The sequence below is a fragment of the Lineus longissimus genome, chromosome 2 (genome assembly GCF_910592395.1).
Source record: "Lineus longissimus chromosome 2, tnLinLong1.2, whole genome shotgun sequence".
NCBI lineage: Eukaryota > Metazoa > Nemertea > Pilidiophora > Heteronemertea > Lineidae > Lineus > Lineus longissimus.
In genome coordinates, this window is record NC_088309.1 from 20,960,280 (window position 1) to 20,977,580 (window position 17,301).

Sequence of the window (17,301 nt, forward strand, 5' to 3'; positions counted from 1 at the left end):
GTATATCCTGGGACACTGGGAAGCCGTGCAATTTATTTGTAAAAAAGAAAAAAGAACACCCCATTTACCCCCACATCTGACTTGAAAGTTCACTACGTCCGCTCATCACTCGACTCATAAATGTATTAGAGCCATGTAGACCACCTTCTCTGGTTTTTCTCGATGTTACACATGCACATTTGCCTGCACACTTCAAATATATAGCATGTTCAATATAGACCCCACGCTCCCCCACTACAGGGGCGTGGTACTCGCTATAGTTGTTGTTGCTGCTGCTGTTAAATGGGTGCTCCTTGCAGTATTTGCATAATTTAAAAAAAGCACACTTGTTCTGAGGAGGAGGAGGAGGAGGAGGTTGAAATAGACCATAAGATCTATCTTGGCAAACACTCACAGGATCGGAACAGTCCTTGGAGAATGACAAAGCTCGCCCTTAGAAGCTATTTCAATCCAAGTTTTTGATTCGAGATAAACTTAAACACCTTTTCAAAACCTTAAACGTTTTAGAGCTTCAACAGGCACACTAATAACTTGGCAGTCTTCTGCATGGTATTCTTTAGGATTTCTTATGCCTCCAGGCGGTAGAATAGCACTCGAAAACCGACACCTACCAAAAGCAAGTCACCGCAGACCGCCGACCTTGGATTACACGGTTGGTCGCACACAACTTGTTGGCCTTTTCCATCCAACAATGGGCCAATTTGCTTGACTCTCTCTTCTGGTCCAATATGGTACAGCACAATTTCATAGGACGGACGCCTTCCTGCTGCGTATAATCTTTCATCTGTACTCAAATTAACATCACATATTTCGACATTTGGCACATGCCACGAATTTGAATAATTGAGGGTAGTTTCATTGTAGGATTCTACGCCGGGAAAGCACTTGAAAACCCATTCCTGGATGGGATCGCATGCTAATCGTCCACTAACGTTGCAGTCGACTGTCTTGAGTATAGAACCATTCGATCCGTCTATTTGTAGAACTTCTGATTTTGGTCCACGAGGTTTCACCCGTATGATAAAGAGGAGGTTTCTTTTTTCATCGAAAGTGATGGATTTAGGGTTTCCTAAGTCTGATGAAACATGGAGGTCGTCAGCTCTCAAATACTGATCACCATATCTGTAGAACTTGATATGGGGCTGCGTCTTTCGCAACAAAATCAGGTCCCCAGTGCTAGCCACGCCCGTCAAATCCAGGCCAGGCATGACTCCATCCGTGATAACATTAATGTCTTTGGACTGTAACGATGGCGAAAAGAAAATCTTGCTCGCCTGTGACCATCTCTCGGACGAGGTTCCACCCAAGATTGCTACCCCGAATTCATTCGGTAATATTTCAATACTGAAAATGCGTTTAATTCCATTTTCCTTGAAACTCCAATCTTTATAATACTTTGCTGCCGTGAACTCTGGGAATTCGACATTAAGAACAGGCATCGGGGCAAGTTTCCTCTGTTTTGGTTTGGTTCGAAGAGTCTCCCTAATGTTACTTGTAATTTTCCTTATCTCCCCCTTGCAAACTATCACACTTGCGTTGTGCGAAGACCCGAGACAGTTTGTTGACTTTAAGTGCTGAAGTTGCTCTGACTGTCGCCGGAGTTCAGCTATCAAGTCGGATAAAACCTCGTTGAATGTGGCCACACTTTTATAATAGTCATCAGCTGTCTCCTTTTCTACCTTATCAAATTGTTCTTTCCTTGCAATGACCCGATCCACGCGCTTTTCAAGTTTAAGAACCTCAGCTTGCATCTCCTTAATTCGGGTTCGTAAGTCAGTTATCTCCGCGTTTGAAGATTCAACAATGGCTTTCGCACTGTCAGCGACTGCACACCTCCTTGATTCGACCTCTTCTTTCATCACACGCTCACCTTCACCAGCGGCACCATGTTTTAACAGCGCTCTTGCTAATGTCTCCCCAGCTTCATCTACTACGTTTGATATATCCTCTTCAAATGAACATTTGTAGAGGACAGTTTCATGCGTCTTATCAGCATGTTCTGATTTTTTACAGAGACCACAAATCACCATTGAACATGATCGACAGAAATGTTTCATTCTTCTCCAATGGGTTTTGCAAAGATCGTAGAAGATGTGGTCAACAGTTCCAGGCACTTCGGAATGGTCATTGCGACATCCAGAACAAAGGTCAAGGTCACAAGTATCGCACAGATACTCCGCCATTTTTCGACTACATGTATTTTGAGTATCACCTTCTCCTCCACATACTGAGCACGTGCGCCTCGGACTCTCGGCTTTCAACAGAATTTCCACAGAGCTGGCCGTCCTAAAGTCAACCTTCAACCCCTCTACACCATCCGCGGATACAGCGTTATCCACCCGACAATTCGGGCAGGGGAAGGTTTCGGATGTTCCTTTTGTCGAAATGTGCTTTCGGAGACATTCCTCACAGAAGACATGCTTACAGGAGCCAACTATCCTCGGGTTGTTCATTAATTTGAAGCAGATTGGACACTCGAGCTCCTTCATCATGGCAAGAAGGGATGCCGCCATTTTACCCACTGGAAGAAAAAAACAATGTGAAACATATTAATCAACGTCGTCCAATTGCAAAATCACTTATATTTCAGGATCAGTCTGACTGATTCTTATGAGGCCTATTAAAAATGGAGATTACTAGTCTCATGGCGTTAATGTTAATGGTGCCGAGATGACGGAGACGGAACTGATGACGTCCAACCATTGATACAACGATTGCGAAAAAAAATATTTTAATCTGGAAATTGTGTTGGGTCCCAAAATTAGATTGAAGAAGAACAAAACTTTGAAAAAATTCACTCAGTGGCCCAAAAGGACAGTGATATTTACTTACCTATCACAGTAAATTGGTCTATGTGAAGGTTGAGTTTTTCTAAGGCTATATTAGGCCTGTTGAACATGCGGAGGTTGCCATTTGAAACTCGCGTATATATCGGAATTCCACAACAACGACTTGGTGCTTCAATTGCTTTGATACCCACCGAGACGCAGGGTATAGCTCGTATAAAATTCACTTTAAATACCAAATGAAAAGGTTGTAGATTCTACTCTGACCCAGAGTGTGTTGTCCTGGTGATAAGAGTCATGCTCTCATTCACAAGCATTGATCGAAAATCGATCTTTATAGTGTGTGTTCTATAAAGAATGTATAGTTATGAGTATAAACAAGTCATGGCCTGATAAAAAGAGTGACTGTCGAAAAAAAGTGACCTAGTATACTTGCGTTTTATTGTTTGATTATCACTCATATCATATTGATCTTGAAAAAATCAATATGCATGCATTGCCTTGTACACTCATACATGGAAATTCATTCTCCAAAGCAGACATAGAATGAAAGCATTCTCTCTGCCAGAGTGGCCGCGCCCACAGCCGGCCATTTTCCATACTCCACGGAAAACGTCCACAGAAAAAACACAAAAACTGTCCGTTTTAAGAAAAGATATTTCAAACAAAGACTAGAAATACAATATGATAATTTTTTGTTTAACCTTTTGAATAAAAATAAGGAACAGAAAGTCTAACAGTTACTACGTGGATGAACGATCCCGGGCAGTACGTTCAGAGTCAATGGCGGCCAATTCAAGCAGTGTCATCACAATATCATTACTGCGCGGAGTATGACAAAGATTTATGCCGTTCTGGAAGTATGAGACGGACTTCGTTTCTTGATGGTTGCCCACCCAAAAGCATTCGAAGTCGCAGCCGGTTCTAAAACCAGTCGCACGCGGTGGGTGAGTATCGGTTTAGCACGAAGTGCTTCAGTTGGCGATAGCAATCATATATATTGCATTGATTGATTTCTAGAATATACCGAAAATTCAACGTATCATAGTTACGGAAATATTGATGTACTGTTGGTCGATCAGCTTACAAATAATAATCTTTACGCCCTGATTCATAACTCCTTTCTCTCCTTGAAGGTGACTGATAAAAACTTATCTTTATATTTTCAGGCTTCAAGATGGCATCCTCCCTTGAGGCGATGAAGAAACAACTTGAGTGTTCCATCTGCTTAAAAGTTATAGACACGCCGAAGATCCTCGAGTCTTGCAACCATATTTTCTGCAAGAAATGCATCAGTGAACTTGTTAAGTCGAATGAGAATTCGTACTTTCCTTGTCCTGAGTGTCGCGTGGAATGCAAGCTTCCTGCCGATGGTGTGGATGGTCTGAAGGGTGATTTCAGAGTTGCCAAACTTATTGAAATATGCAATGCATCAGAACCAACTAGCTCGGAAAATACAATTTTGCTGTGCACTTACTGTCGAAAGGACAGGGCGGATTCAGTGTGCGATTTCTGTGACCTTGACCTCTGTCCAAAGTGTAGCAAGGAGCATCTGAAAGAGACGAAAGAAACTGGCGACCACATCGTATACGATCTGTGTGTGAAACACAAGAGGCGAAAGAAACAGTGTTGCTGCAATTGCAATGTACTGATATGTGTTCAGTGTCTTAGAACCAATCATTCGGACGAGGAACATGATACAAAGCCGTACAAAGACTTTGCCACTGCTCAAGTTAAGTCTTTGGAAATGCAGGTTGAACAGATTTCAGCTACTGCCAAGTCTACCGGAGACCGGCTTGTGAGAGCTGATGAGCTTCTTGCCCGATCCAGGAGTAAGGTTGAGTCGAAAAAGAAGAAGGAAATTATTGAACAATCAAATGCTGCCATCAAACCACTGACATGTCAGATCAACGTTGTCAGACAAGAGATTGAGAAACTTCAAATCCGACTCGAGAAACTTGAGAGCAAGAAAGCAGCACACATCGAGTATACGGAAGCAAAGGTAAGAGCGATTGACAGTGAGAAAGTGGATTCCTTCGATATCAAACCACACAAGATGGTCATGACGGAAAAGATCAAGCAGATCGATTCGACAAAGAAGCAGCTCACAAGGTTGAAGGGGAAGTACTGGTTAGGTGTGGGGCATCACCAACAAATCATTGATTGCCAACGCGGAATGGGAGAGATTGTAGTGTCTCTTGGTAACTTGGAAGAAACCATGGGCGAGATCGATCGGGTATGCCAATTGGCGGAGGCTGCTGATGATATGAAGGTTACTCCAGAGGTCGGGTCATCATCAAAGCATGTCCTCAAGTCTGGGGAGGTGGCAGAACCGAATGTTAACCTACCCCCGCCTACGTTATCGTCGAATGATATGCCCTTATCTAAAAGGACATGGACTCCGTTGCAAGAATGGAATTTTGACACTGATGGTCCTTGCTGTATATACAGAGTTGTTATTTTGCCAAACATCCCAAAAGGTCTGGCTGTCTTGGGTGCTACCGGTGACAATCATCCAAGCAAGATATTTTACTTTCCGTCTAGGATTGAGAACGTGTGTGCAGAGGTTACACGAGGTGTGTCTCCATCGAAGGACATGGCTTTAAACAGCAGTGGTAACTTGGTGTTACTCCGCGCTGAGGAACCTTACCTGAGGATGTATGTCGCAAAATGGGATTACCAGTGGCATAAAACCATTCCATCTCCAGAAGTAATAACGAAGCCAAGTAACATCGCATGCGCAACTGACAAGATTATAGTCCTCGACGGTGTGCACCCAAATGTTAGTTTATTCGTTCTGAATACAAAAGGCGAGGCGCTGCATTGCCTTCAACTGAATCACCATGGTCGTCTGGCCTACAGTGAGCTCACTCAAATGGTCTATATGACCATTCCGGGGTCGGATACCTTCCAGTTGAGCGGCACTCTATTGTCACCTACGGATACGGGAAAGAAGTTCGAGCTGCCTGGACTTCACGTCTGGGACATCTGCAGCGTAGCGGATGGAAATCTGGCTGTGGCCGGTACAACACCGTGGAATAGTGGCAGGTTTGGTCGCGTCATTGGTTGTTTGCTTGATACCAATCTGAACCAAACACATTTTCTTGATATCGTGGACAGCAACGGACAGCCTGTCCTCGTTGACGAAAAAGCTGAAAAGATACGGATAGACCTTAGAGAGAAGATTCTTATCATTGCCTGCGAGGCAAAGTTGCTGTTTTATCAGATGGTTTGAAAATGTGACACAATTTTAAAGCTATCACCAAGTATGGATGATATCCGCAGAGTACATAGCTTTGTTGCAGGAGTAGGTCTTCCAACCAAAAAAGAAAGCGGTCGTTCACAAATAGCACTGAATTCAATTTTTTCGGTGCAAAGGGATTGCAATTGCATGTGCAAACCAACAATATTTTCTTTAAGGAACGCGCTTTCCTCAAACCTTTTCCTTACATGTCCCCTTCCGTTTACTCATCTCCATGTGACAAACAGCACTTGCAACTCCTGTTTGACATGGCATGACATAAGGTATATTTTCCCTAGAGCAGTTTTCCACTTCGGTCGTCGCCGCGGCAAACTACACTTGGCTGAATGCAACGGGTATTTGGTAATTCAAATTACCCTATCGGAAGTGTCATCAAAATGAATGAAAGCCCGCCAAACAATGGTGTATCGTTTTCTTCTCCAGTGTTCGCTCTGCACTTGGATTTTGTGTTGTTCTCCAGGAAATACGTCTTCCCCCTCCACGCTTTTGCATCAGATGCCACTTCGGTTAGGCGCCAATCGGATTTACTGCCCGGCGGCCATGCCATGCAGTCCGTTTTCGGCCGAAACCGGTGCAACGTTTCTGAGTTGACAGCCTGAGTGTTTTCGTGTCTGAGTGTTTCCATTTGTTTAGGAACGCTGAAAGATAGATTGTCACGTTTTTCTGTGTTTCCCCCTATTAAAAAGTCCTGGCCTCTGGTTGTTCCCCATACGTCATGCAGCACTGCAGCATGAGCTTGCCTTACAGTCGAGTCTCGAGGGGCCGGGCGGTGGTGGGGTCACTTTATACCGAGCTCAGTTTATGATGTACCCTATATGCGACGGGGAGGAGCCATACAATTTTCAACTGGCCCTGTTATTCAAGGATGCTTGGACAATGAATAACAACAAAGGCCAAGTACTTTTATCGGTGAGAAAGAATGCGTGAGAGGTAGGCTATGACGGAAATTTACAGTTTATGCCGCCTGCCAATTCCCAACATGCAATCCATTGCCCCTGCCTGTGCCACTCGCCATCCGCCAAATCCAATATTTTTCGTAACCTTATTTACGACATTGTGAATAAATATATTTTTCTCAATATTAAAAAAATCTTATTCCATATTTTATGATTTAGCGGACAGTGTGCACTCTCAATCAAAAGTCTAAATTTATAAAGGCATAGCCTATATGTGACATAGCTGTCGTAATTGACTGTCAGTCGAAAATGGGTCTCACTGTACATATGTACATGATGTACATGAAATGCACATCTTCAATGTTGTCAATATTTGCTTTGCTCATTTGAAGCTGTTTCACATCACATCATCACTGAACTTGTTTAATTTAACTACCGGTACTGTACCACGGGGACTCGACTGGGAACAGCTACAACATCAATAGCACATGCCAAACCAACAGAGCCCCCTAAATGGGTAGATCTAACTGAATATTCAATATTCCAATTCCATTGGCCGATTGGGCATTGCCATTGGTGTATTTTTAACGAAGGATGGGAAAAGATAAGCACCGGCCCCATAGGGACCGAGAGGAGGATCATGAAGAGAAAGGAAGTAGGTCATCAAAAAAGGAAGACTGGCATTCCAGCAAGCATCACAAATCTTCTCACAGGCACAAAAAACATGAGAAAAAACATCATCATAGGTCGAAGTCAGGAGATAAGGAACATAGTTCATGGTCTTTAGATATGGATCACTCACGTTATAGATCCAGGTCACGTGGTGAGGAACGATCACATCATAGATCACCTGACAAAGGACAATCACATAGATCTAGGTCACGTAGGTCTAGGTCACGTGGTGATGAACAGTCTGATCGTCATAGACCCAGACCTCGTGAAGGGAAACCGTCAAAGCATCATCACCCATTGCCTGATAAAAAACCGTCTCATTATAGATCTAGCTCACATGATGATGGCAAATCACGGCGTCATAGATCAAGATCACTTGGTGAGAGACAGTTTCATTATAGGTCTAGGTCACGTGATAAGGACAAATCTCAGCATCATTTGTCCAGATCACGAAATAAAGAACGGTCATATCATGGATCTAAATCAAACGATACAGGACAGATACATCCTAAATCTGAGTCAGTTGATACGGAGGAACCGTCTGATCATACATCTGGATCATACAATAAGGAACAGTCAGTTGATACGGAGGAACCATCTGATCATACATCTGGATCATACAATAAGGAACAGTCTAGAAATGTTAGGGCTATGTCACGTGAAAAGAAACGGTCTGATCATCGTCAGTTTAGGTCACATGATGGAGAACAATCTCAGTTTCATAGAGCTAAATCATTAGATGAGGAATGCTCACAACATGCTCTATTGCTTTCAAAAGCCGATCAGCTGCCAGAATCTGATGCAGATACTAATGCAAGGATCTCCGATGCGGACGATGACCACGAGTTCGACTTTCAGGCTCACAGATTCGAATTGAATAAGATGTTTTTCAGAGATGAAGATCTCATTGTCAGGTGTGTTGGTTTTCTTCCTCTACAGTAGTTCTTGTTGCGAGTGTTTGGCATGTGAAACTCAAGTTATGCGCTGAAATGTGAGGAGTCGGTGTAGAGACTTCATCTCTGAAGGTAGATGACAAGTCCATTACAAGCTCCTGGCATGTCAGTGGTGTTTCTCAGTTGGACAAAATGATAATGTCTTCTTATCACAGCTGTTTACCTTCAATGATACATTTCTACACTGACTGTTAAATAACTCATCTTCAATATCATTAGGGGCACTGCAGAATACCGTGACTTTTGGACCTTTGTAGAAAAATATCAGAAGTTCAAAACGTTAAAGGTTTCCCAAGCAAGACAAGGTCAGTAAGTTATTGGTGCTTTTGCATGTAGTCAAAGTTTCTCTAAATGGCATTTGAAGTAAATAATGAAAACGTCACTCTATAAAGCCTCAAAACTTCAAAGCCAAAATCTAGTCTTAGTTTAGTTTGTTAAAAATTTCCAAAGCTACACTCAACTACAGTGCAGTACTCTTATTTGTTTCTCATTCAAAATAAAGGATTAAGATGTTTTTTTTGCTATAACCAAGCCAACAACTACATCAGTGCTGGACACCTCACTGGTTTGAGTGTGGCATTTAAAGTTAAGTGACTCAACCAAGGCCATACGTTACTGTGTTTTAAGAGGGACTTGAACCGACAATGTTCAGATCAGAAGGACAAATCCTCTTAAAAGTCAAACATATGTCTTTCCTTTCAGATCCGATCAGTAAAAGAGAAAAATCTGGAAGCAACAAGCTTAACTTGCCGAAAGAGTATGACAAGCGCTACAGGATAAATGTGTCCATCAAGACAAGGGATATAAAGTCATGGTATCGGGAAGGACCTGAGAGGGAAGACCGTGAGGAACTGACCAGGAGAAGACTCGCACAATTTAGAGGCATTCTCCTGCATTACATTGACTTTTGTCAAAAACAGAAGGTAGCGACCATCTACATGTGAAAATATTTTGGGGCTTCTTACTTGTGCTCAACCTGTGAAGGACAACAGTGTATGAATTGATGTTTGATGAAAAGAGTAATAAACATGATGTCTTCTTTGATTGTTTTCAGTTCGCCAAGCTTGCCAAAATCAAGAAAGACCAAGCCAATCTGCCCATGTATCAGTATAAGCAGACGGTGATTGACACGTTGAAGAACTACCAAGTTGTGGTTGTTGCTGGTGATACTGGCTGTGGCAAGTCTACCCAGGTCCCTCAGTATCTCCTTGGAGCAGGATTCAAGAAGATTGCGTGCACACAGCCGAGGAGAATAGCCTGTATCTCCTTGTGTAAGAGGGTAGGTTATGAGACCCTCAATGAGTTTGGAAAAGAGGTTGGATACCAGGTAAGATTGTTGTTTTAGAATCAAATTATCTGTCCATTTTTGATGTCACAGCTTGTGATAATTTTCTTGTCAACCTGATGTAATTCTTTTCAACTACAGTAGAACCTCCCTATCGAGGACACCCTCGGGACTGCCAAGTGCTGTCCTTAATAGAGAGGTGTCCTGATTAGAGAGGTCGAATTGAAAGGTAACAACGGTTTTGGGTTCAAACGTAGTGTCCTTAATAGAGAGGGTTTCCCTAATAGAGAGGTGTCCACTAAATGAGATTCCACTGTAGTTTTGTCTTCATATTTTGATTTCAGGTTCGGTTTGAAAAAAGTAAAAATCTTGCTACAAAGGTGTTGTTCTTGACAGAAGGTAATGTTGATTTGTTATTTGTTCGCATATTAAGCCTTGGCTTGGGCACCTGTCCCAAAAAACTTGCCCCATTACTCCACAAGTTACAAGCCTGTTCTACGTTCTACTCTTTTTTTCACATTAAAACTAAAGACTCTAAGCTTTTGTGGCCTACATGTACAATGTAGCTTGTTAATAGGGTGGGTGTCCTGTTACAGAGGTGTCCATAAAGGGAGGTTCTACTGTAAAGGTGAAATCTTGCCCTTGTTTTTGTCATGACAGGTCTCCTGCTGCGACAGATGGCAACTGATCCATTACTTTCCATGTACGATGTGATCGTCATTGATGAAGTTCATGAGAGACACATACACACTGACTTCCTCCTCGGGGTATTAAAGTATCTCATCCAGCATCGTGATGACCTCAAGGTTGTCTTGATGTCTGCAACCATCAACATTGGACTGTTTAGTGGATATTTTGATGACTGCCCAGTAATCAAGGTACATTTAATTTCATAGAATGCTTCATCAAAGTTTTGATGCCTTACATATATTTTTTAATCACTTAGTGTTGGAAAGCAGGAATAATTCTGATTTTAGAAAGACTTGTGCTGTGGTTTTAGGGTTAGTATGCTGTTCTGGCTTAGACTCTTGTTAACAGCTATGTGTTGACATTGAACCTGGCAAGCAGTTGATGCAGCAGTTGACACAGTCACATAAAAATTGGCAATGACTAGCTAATACCTGACTCACCTACACAACAGTTGGCAAGGCTATTCTGTGGAGCCTGGCTAGATTTCGGCCGAACAAGACAAATATCAAATTCAAACTGCAAACCATCAAATTCAAACTGCAAAATATTTCAAGAAGATATTCGGATTTCTGATCATTCCAATCATTACGTCACTTCTTCAGGTACCTGGTCGCCTCTACCCCATCCAACTCGAGTATTGCCCAATCAAACTCGACGAGCAGACAGGAAAAACAGAACGACTCGATCCGCGACCATATCTTCGTATCATGCAGCTAATCGAACACAAGTACCCAACAACGGAGCGTGGTGATTTGTTGATTTTCCTGAGTGGCATGACGGAGATCATGACGGTTGTTGAGGCGGCCAGGATGTTCGCTCAGCAGACCAAGCGATGGATTGTTTTACCTCTTCATAGTGCGCTGTCAATCAGTGAACAGGATAAGGTCAGTTTTGCCCGGAACAAGTTACCTCACTTCCATCTTGCACACATTTGAACACATTTTGTGTTCTAGCGCTCCTTATTGCTTCATATGACATCGCACAACACGGTTATTGTCACGTTCCTGAAAATGTCTCCAAAATGAAGCAGAGAACCAAAGAACCCATTGACTTATCTGATTATAGATGAATAAATGAATAGTTTGACATGAGCTGTACAGGACCTCACACTACTCTGAGCTACACACTACTCTGGCCAAAAATTTAACAGCATTCAATAATTTTAAACCATTGTACATCAAGTGTTCTTCAAATCTTTCTAGGTATTTGACATTGCTCCTGATGGTGTTCGAAAGTGTATCGTCTCCACTAACATTGCCGAAACATCCGTCACCATCGATGGTGTACGCTTCATCGCAGATTCTGGAAAGGTGAAAGAGATGAGTTTTGATCCCAAGTGTAAGATGCAGCGGCTTCAAGAGTTCTGGATCAGTCGGGCGAGTGCTGAGCAGAGAAAAGGAAGAGCTGGTGAGTATATGAGGGAACCAACTTACCTACTCCTTGCCTGACGTCTGCTTCATTTCAACAGTTTCTGGATCAAAAGGGCAAATGTTGGGCAGAAGAAAGGCAGAGCTGGTAAGCACACTATTATGTCCAATGACACGAGCCAAAGCTGGGCCCAGTCTTGGTGTGTAAGCAGTAGCTCACACTAAGTTATCAGGCCCCTTGAAGTATTCAGGGTGAAGCCTTCAGGCCAGTCTATTTGTCCTTTTTCCATTCAGGTCGTACCGGACCAGGCGTCTGCTTCAGGATGTATGATGAATCTGACTATGAAGCATTTCAAGAATATGCCACTCCAGAAATACAGCGAGTTCCGCTGGATTCCATTGTCCTGCAGTTGACTGCCATGGGTCTCCCTGACACAAGAAAGTAAGTAATAAGTGCAGTTTTAGCCAAGTGACGAGGCCAATTATTGGTGCTCTTCTGCAGATGAGATGGATGAGACAAAAAGCTGTGGTCCCTTGTACCTGAGTGTCTATGCCATGGCAAGTAAAGATCCCCAATAGGTGAACAGTGGCCTATAGTGGACTCTATACCTGGCAAAATCCAAAAGGGTATTGACGCCATTAATGATATGATGATGATATGATATTGATGTGCATGGTAAAAAAATGATCTACTATGCTTTAAACTCTGCTTTATTACAGGTTTCCTTTTATTGAGCCTCCAGCTGCTGAAAGCATAGAGAATGCCATCATATTCTTGAAAGAGCAGGGTGCTCTATCGGAGGAGGAGCACCTGACCCCCATTGGTGAGATGTTGTCACGGCTGCCTGTTGATGTCATCATTGGCAAGATGCTGATCATGGGCGCAATATTTCATGTAAGTAGGAAAGCTGTCGGTATAAAAAATATTCTAAAGTGACTGAATAAACAATTTTGCATCACTTAGGTCTGTTTTCAGATTCATTTGCATTTGCAATAGTTCTGAAATCAAAACCACTAAATCAAGCCAGTTTCATTTCCCTATCTTTGCATCTTGAGTCATCTGTAGACCACTGATGGGACCCCTCACATCTGCCTTATTAGCCCTTTACATGGCTGCTTTCTGGTGATGGAATCAACCACTCACAAATCTCTCATCTCGTTTTCAGATGATTGATCCTGTCCTGTCCATTGCTGCAGCCATGAGTGTCCAGTCTCCATTCACACACAAGGCCTACCAAGACCATGATGCCATTGTAAGTTCCTTTTGATAAAGACTATTTATTATTTCTTGCTCAAACTAATGGGGATATTGAGAAGTGAGCACAAAATGATCTTGTCCGCAGAAAAACATGGATGTTAAAAACTGCCCAATCAGTGACAGGGGTGATGCTTAAAAATGTTGTAAATACCCCAGCTGCCTCAGAGAGAAGATCGTGTGTGTCAAATATTTGTTGAAATGTAAATGAATTTCTTATCATTTTAGGCAGCAAGGAAGTCCTTGGAGTCCGAACATGGTGACCCGTTGACGTTACTAAATACATTTGATGAATGGCTACAGGTGAAAGCAGACGGACACGGTAGCAAGAAGTGGTGTCGCAGACGATGTCTTGAGGAGCAGAGATTTTATGAGATCACCAAACTCAAGCAACAGTTCAAAGACTTGTTAAAGGTAATTTGGGACACTTCTGATGCTCCCTCATTTGTCTGTCGAACTTTTTTTTAAATTAACGGTATCAAGGCTCAGGCCTTAATCTTGGTCACGAAGGTATTCCCAATCTGCGTCCAACTGAATCAGATTTGGAACAGAACTTTAATAAGGACAGCATTTGTCAGTCCTAGGGTGTTCCTAATAGAGAGGTTAAACTGTTTACTGTAAATATTTCGTTATTTGCAGGACCACAAACTGATGCACAATGACAAGGACATACCTCGCTATTACACCAGTGAGGAGAGAAAGAAGCGACACGGTGACAGGAAACGCCTCTGGGAACTCAAGAAGGAAGAAGACAAGAATAGAAAGAGGAGGAAAGTCCTGAAACTCGATGCAGATGTAAGAACTATACTAAAACACTTGGCTCGTTTTTCACTGGTGTTTACAAAATTTATTCTATTTTAAATATTTTTGCTCGTTCTCAATAAACAGGATGGTGGCATGGACAGGGTGACAGAAAAGGAGGCCATGAAAAATGTGCATAACAGACCATTAGGAAAACGTGCATGAAAAAAAACCTCTACTGATCATTCTGTCCAAATAGACAGTTGACTTTAATCAGAGCTGGTGCCAGTACGCATTCTTAATTGATGTTAGGCCTATGTAGCCTACAACCCGTTTTGCTAAATGGAATGGTTTTAAACGATAGCGTTAAAAAGTTTTTGTCTTTCAGGAATACACAATTGAACAATCGGGGGATGAAGAAGGGGAAGAAGATGTTAAAGACCTTGAGTTCCGTCTGACACACGACCTGGATAAGACAGAAGATCAATCGAACTCTGTCCGAAACTTCACGTATCGAGACATCACCATGTTGAAGGTGATCCTGTGTAGTGGGCTCTACCCGCAGGTTGCTATTGCTGATGAGTGTAACTCATATAGGCGAGATTCAGATCAGGCATTTCATACTAAGGTATAAGTTTTAAGATACAAGGATTTCCACAAAGCCCTTGGAACGCTAACTCGAATGCCTTTCACATCGTTCGGCATCATGGTCAGGAGGTTGAACAGTGGGATAGGCGTTCACATTGGCATTTCTGGGCTTTGCGAAACTCCCCAGTAAAAACATTTTGATAAGATATTGAGTCAAGAGCATGTGAGCTACTTGGCTCATTTTTTGGCTCTTTAAACAATATTTGGGCGATTTGAACTGTTTGAAGGAACCGGGAGGAAACCTACGCTGTCTGAGATGGGTCCTGACCGGATATCAAACTTACCATTTCTTCATAATGAGACCGTACCATAGCGATGTTATGGATGTGTTCTTTGATTTCAGATGAAACCCTTTGTCCTCCTCCATCCGAACAGTACCTTTGCACATCAGCCTGATCTTCTTGAACTGAAGCTCAGTGATAAGGAATCTGCTATGGAAAAGAAGGAAATCTTCTCCCACAAGCATGAGTTGCTGCTTTATGGGTAGGTATTTTTGTTTTTGTTGAAGTTAGTGTTGGAGTCTATGTACATGTACATGTAGTGTCTCAAAAAGCAAATAGTGAAGACATATTTCCTATATGTTCTCCTAATACATTCGAAACTAACCTATATCAAATTGATTACTTTTTCAGCTCCCTGCTCGAGACAACCAAACCATACCTATGCAACCCAATGAGAGTCCCTGCCCTCCAGACACTGCTGCTATATGCCCAGAGCTTAGACACAAACAGTGATTTGACCAGGATCATATGCGATGGTTGGTTGGAAATTAAATTTGCTGACGTCGAGAGTGCCGAGCAGAGCGTTTCTAGTGTCATCCACTTGAGGACCACGTGGCACAATGTGCTGACGTTGAGGTTAAAGGGTAGGTACAGTTGGTCATGCTACTCCGTCTGCTTTATCTGTATGTCATTGTATTACACAGTTTGCCAACGAGGTTTATTGCCAAGGTTGATTGTCCTGATCACAATAGTGTAACGATATGTCAGATACATCCTTAAAAGAGTGTTATAAAATGGCTTTCTTGATGCCAGTTACGGCATCTTGGTCATCTTAATTCATTAAAACAACATATTTGTAGATTTTTATGCACCAAAATGTGCTTCAAATAGACACATTTGCTCAGCAAATCCTGTCAAGATAAACTTGGAAAAACTTGCATTGAACATGACCCAGTCTTACATTTCTTCACTCCCATACAGATACATTTGAAAAGATGGATAAAGATGCACCAGTTCAACCAGCAGCTAAAAGACTGGAGCGGATTCTGGCCACCAAGCTCACCGAGTTCCTTGATAGTAAAGTGGAGTATTCTGTGAGGAAGGTGTTTGCTGCTGAGATGAAACACATGTACCGAGGCATGGAGAAGGCTGCAACCAGTTGTGGTACGTATTAGGAAAACATCAGGCTTGTGCATCCTTCATACTAGGATTGTTGCTTGGATATCTCACGTACAGGGATTTGCAGTTACTCACTGTGCTGACTGGGGGCATTGTTAAATCGGCAGACGGCCCATGCGAGTTTCCCCAATAACAGATCAAAATATCAAGGCTCCTAGAGTCGATAGATTGTCCTCTACTTCTATAGAGCTTTGTGCTGATGCCCATTTCTATATATCTCCTTTAGATTCCAAAACATTGGAAGTGTTGAAGGACGTGATGAAGTCCTCATCTGGCAGTCCGCATCCTGTCAAAGGGGGAAATAGGATCAACCACTATCTCAACTACGACTGGTGAGTTTATAATTATGGAATTTCTATATATTTATTCTTTCAATTCGTTGCGCTGATATGCAAGTTACCAGGTCACAACCAGGTTATTGAAAGTAAAGCCGAAGTGAATTTTCATATCATCATGACCCAGTCCCTTGACTCTGCATATTAGTGACCTGAAGATCTCCAATTAGACCCGTAAATTTTACCTATAGTCACCCTTAATGATAATGGCTGATGTTTGTGGTCAAGGCGTCATTGAACCTGAATTTTCCTTCATATTTTCAGTCTGCTAGATGCAGCCTCAGCTTCAGTGTGGGGAGAGTACACCACTTACCTCCAGAAACACTGGACCTGCCCCAAATGTAATGAGACCATGATAGTCACAGTGATGGAGAGGTTGACGCACCAGGCAGAGTGTGGCGGCAAAGATGAGGGTAAGTGGTCGAAACCAGAGGACATAATGCTCCTTGTGAGGGACTGTACAAACGTTTAGCCTCATAGCCTAGTGGTTGCTGACTACCAAGCAATAGGCACCTCTTTATGTATCAAAAGTCAGTATCTACTGTCATTGGCCTCCTGTCTGCAGTCAGTAGATTGTCACAAGTTTTGTTGATATCATTTTTGTGAAGATTGATGCCTTGTTTTTTTCAGAGGCCAAGATGGAAGAGCAGGAGGAGGAAGAGACCAAACAAGCTCAGCTTGACCCGTTCAGAAAACCTTATTCGTGTCCCGTTTGTGATCAGGAGTTTTTATTTACTCCAACAGAGATTCTTAAACATAGGAAAACACATCAAACGACTGCCGTCAAATGATAGATCAAAGATGGGCTCTACCACTACTTTGCCGTAAAGTTCCTACCATTGACCTTGACAATAGGTTTGGTTGTTCCCTCAATGAATGGACTAACGGATCAGGAAATTGTGCAAAAGCTCAGAAGGAATCATAATGTGTAAAATTATGTGGTTTGTAGAACCACTATGCACAGACTTGTTATCATGAATTGTTTTTGTTACCAATAAATCGTTTCTATTA

General features: G+C 42.4%; 3 protein-coding genes across 3 annotated transcripts; 2 read left to right on the forward strand and 1 right to left on the reverse strand.

Moving 5' to 3' along the window:
- Positions 1-226: 226 nt before the first annotated feature.
- LOC135482813 (uncharacterized) lies at positions 227-3,040 on the reverse strand. The gene is made up of 2 exons (XM_064763213.1): positions 2,833-3,040; positions 227-2,521 (listed from the first exon to the last, which is right to left on the reverse strand). The coding sequence occupies exons 1-2, from the start codon at positions 2,897-2,899 to the stop codon at positions 567-569; spliced, it is 2,022 nt and encodes a 673-aa protein (XP_064619283.1). The 5' UTR covers positions 2,900-3,040; the 3' UTR covers positions 227-566.
- A 502-nt stretch (positions 3,041-3,542) lies between these two features.
- LOC135482815 (uncharacterized) lies at positions 3,543-7,117 on the forward strand. Its single transcript, XM_064763216.1, has 2 exons — positions 3,543-3,733; positions 3,956-7,117. Exon 2 carries the CDS (start codon positions 3,964-3,966, stop codon positions 6,019-6,021), a length of 2,058 nt encoding a protein of 685 aa, XP_064619286.1. The 5' UTR covers positions 3,543-3,733; positions 3,956-3,963; the 3' UTR covers positions 6,022-7,117.
- A 176-nt stretch (positions 7,118-7,293) lies between these two features.
- Positions 7,294-17,301, forward strand: LOC135482816 (probable ATP-dependent RNA helicase DHX34). The gene is made up of 20 exons (XM_064763217.1): positions 7,294-8,530; positions 8,789-8,874; positions 9,272-9,492; positions 9,624-9,896; positions 10,199-10,253; positions 10,515-10,732; positions 11,147-11,428; positions 11,747-11,951; positions 12,206-12,353; positions 12,632-12,806; positions 13,078-13,164; positions 13,395-13,580; positions 13,806-13,961; positions 14,296-14,535; positions 14,899-15,038; positions 15,188-15,420; positions 15,758-15,940; positions 16,182-16,287; positions 16,555-16,703; positions 16,921-17,301. Exons 1-20 carry the CDS (start codon positions 7,539-7,541, stop codon positions 17,079-17,081), a joined length of 4,296 nt encoding a protein of 1,431 aa, XP_064619287.1. The 5' UTR covers positions 7,294-7,538; the 3' UTR covers positions 17,082-17,301.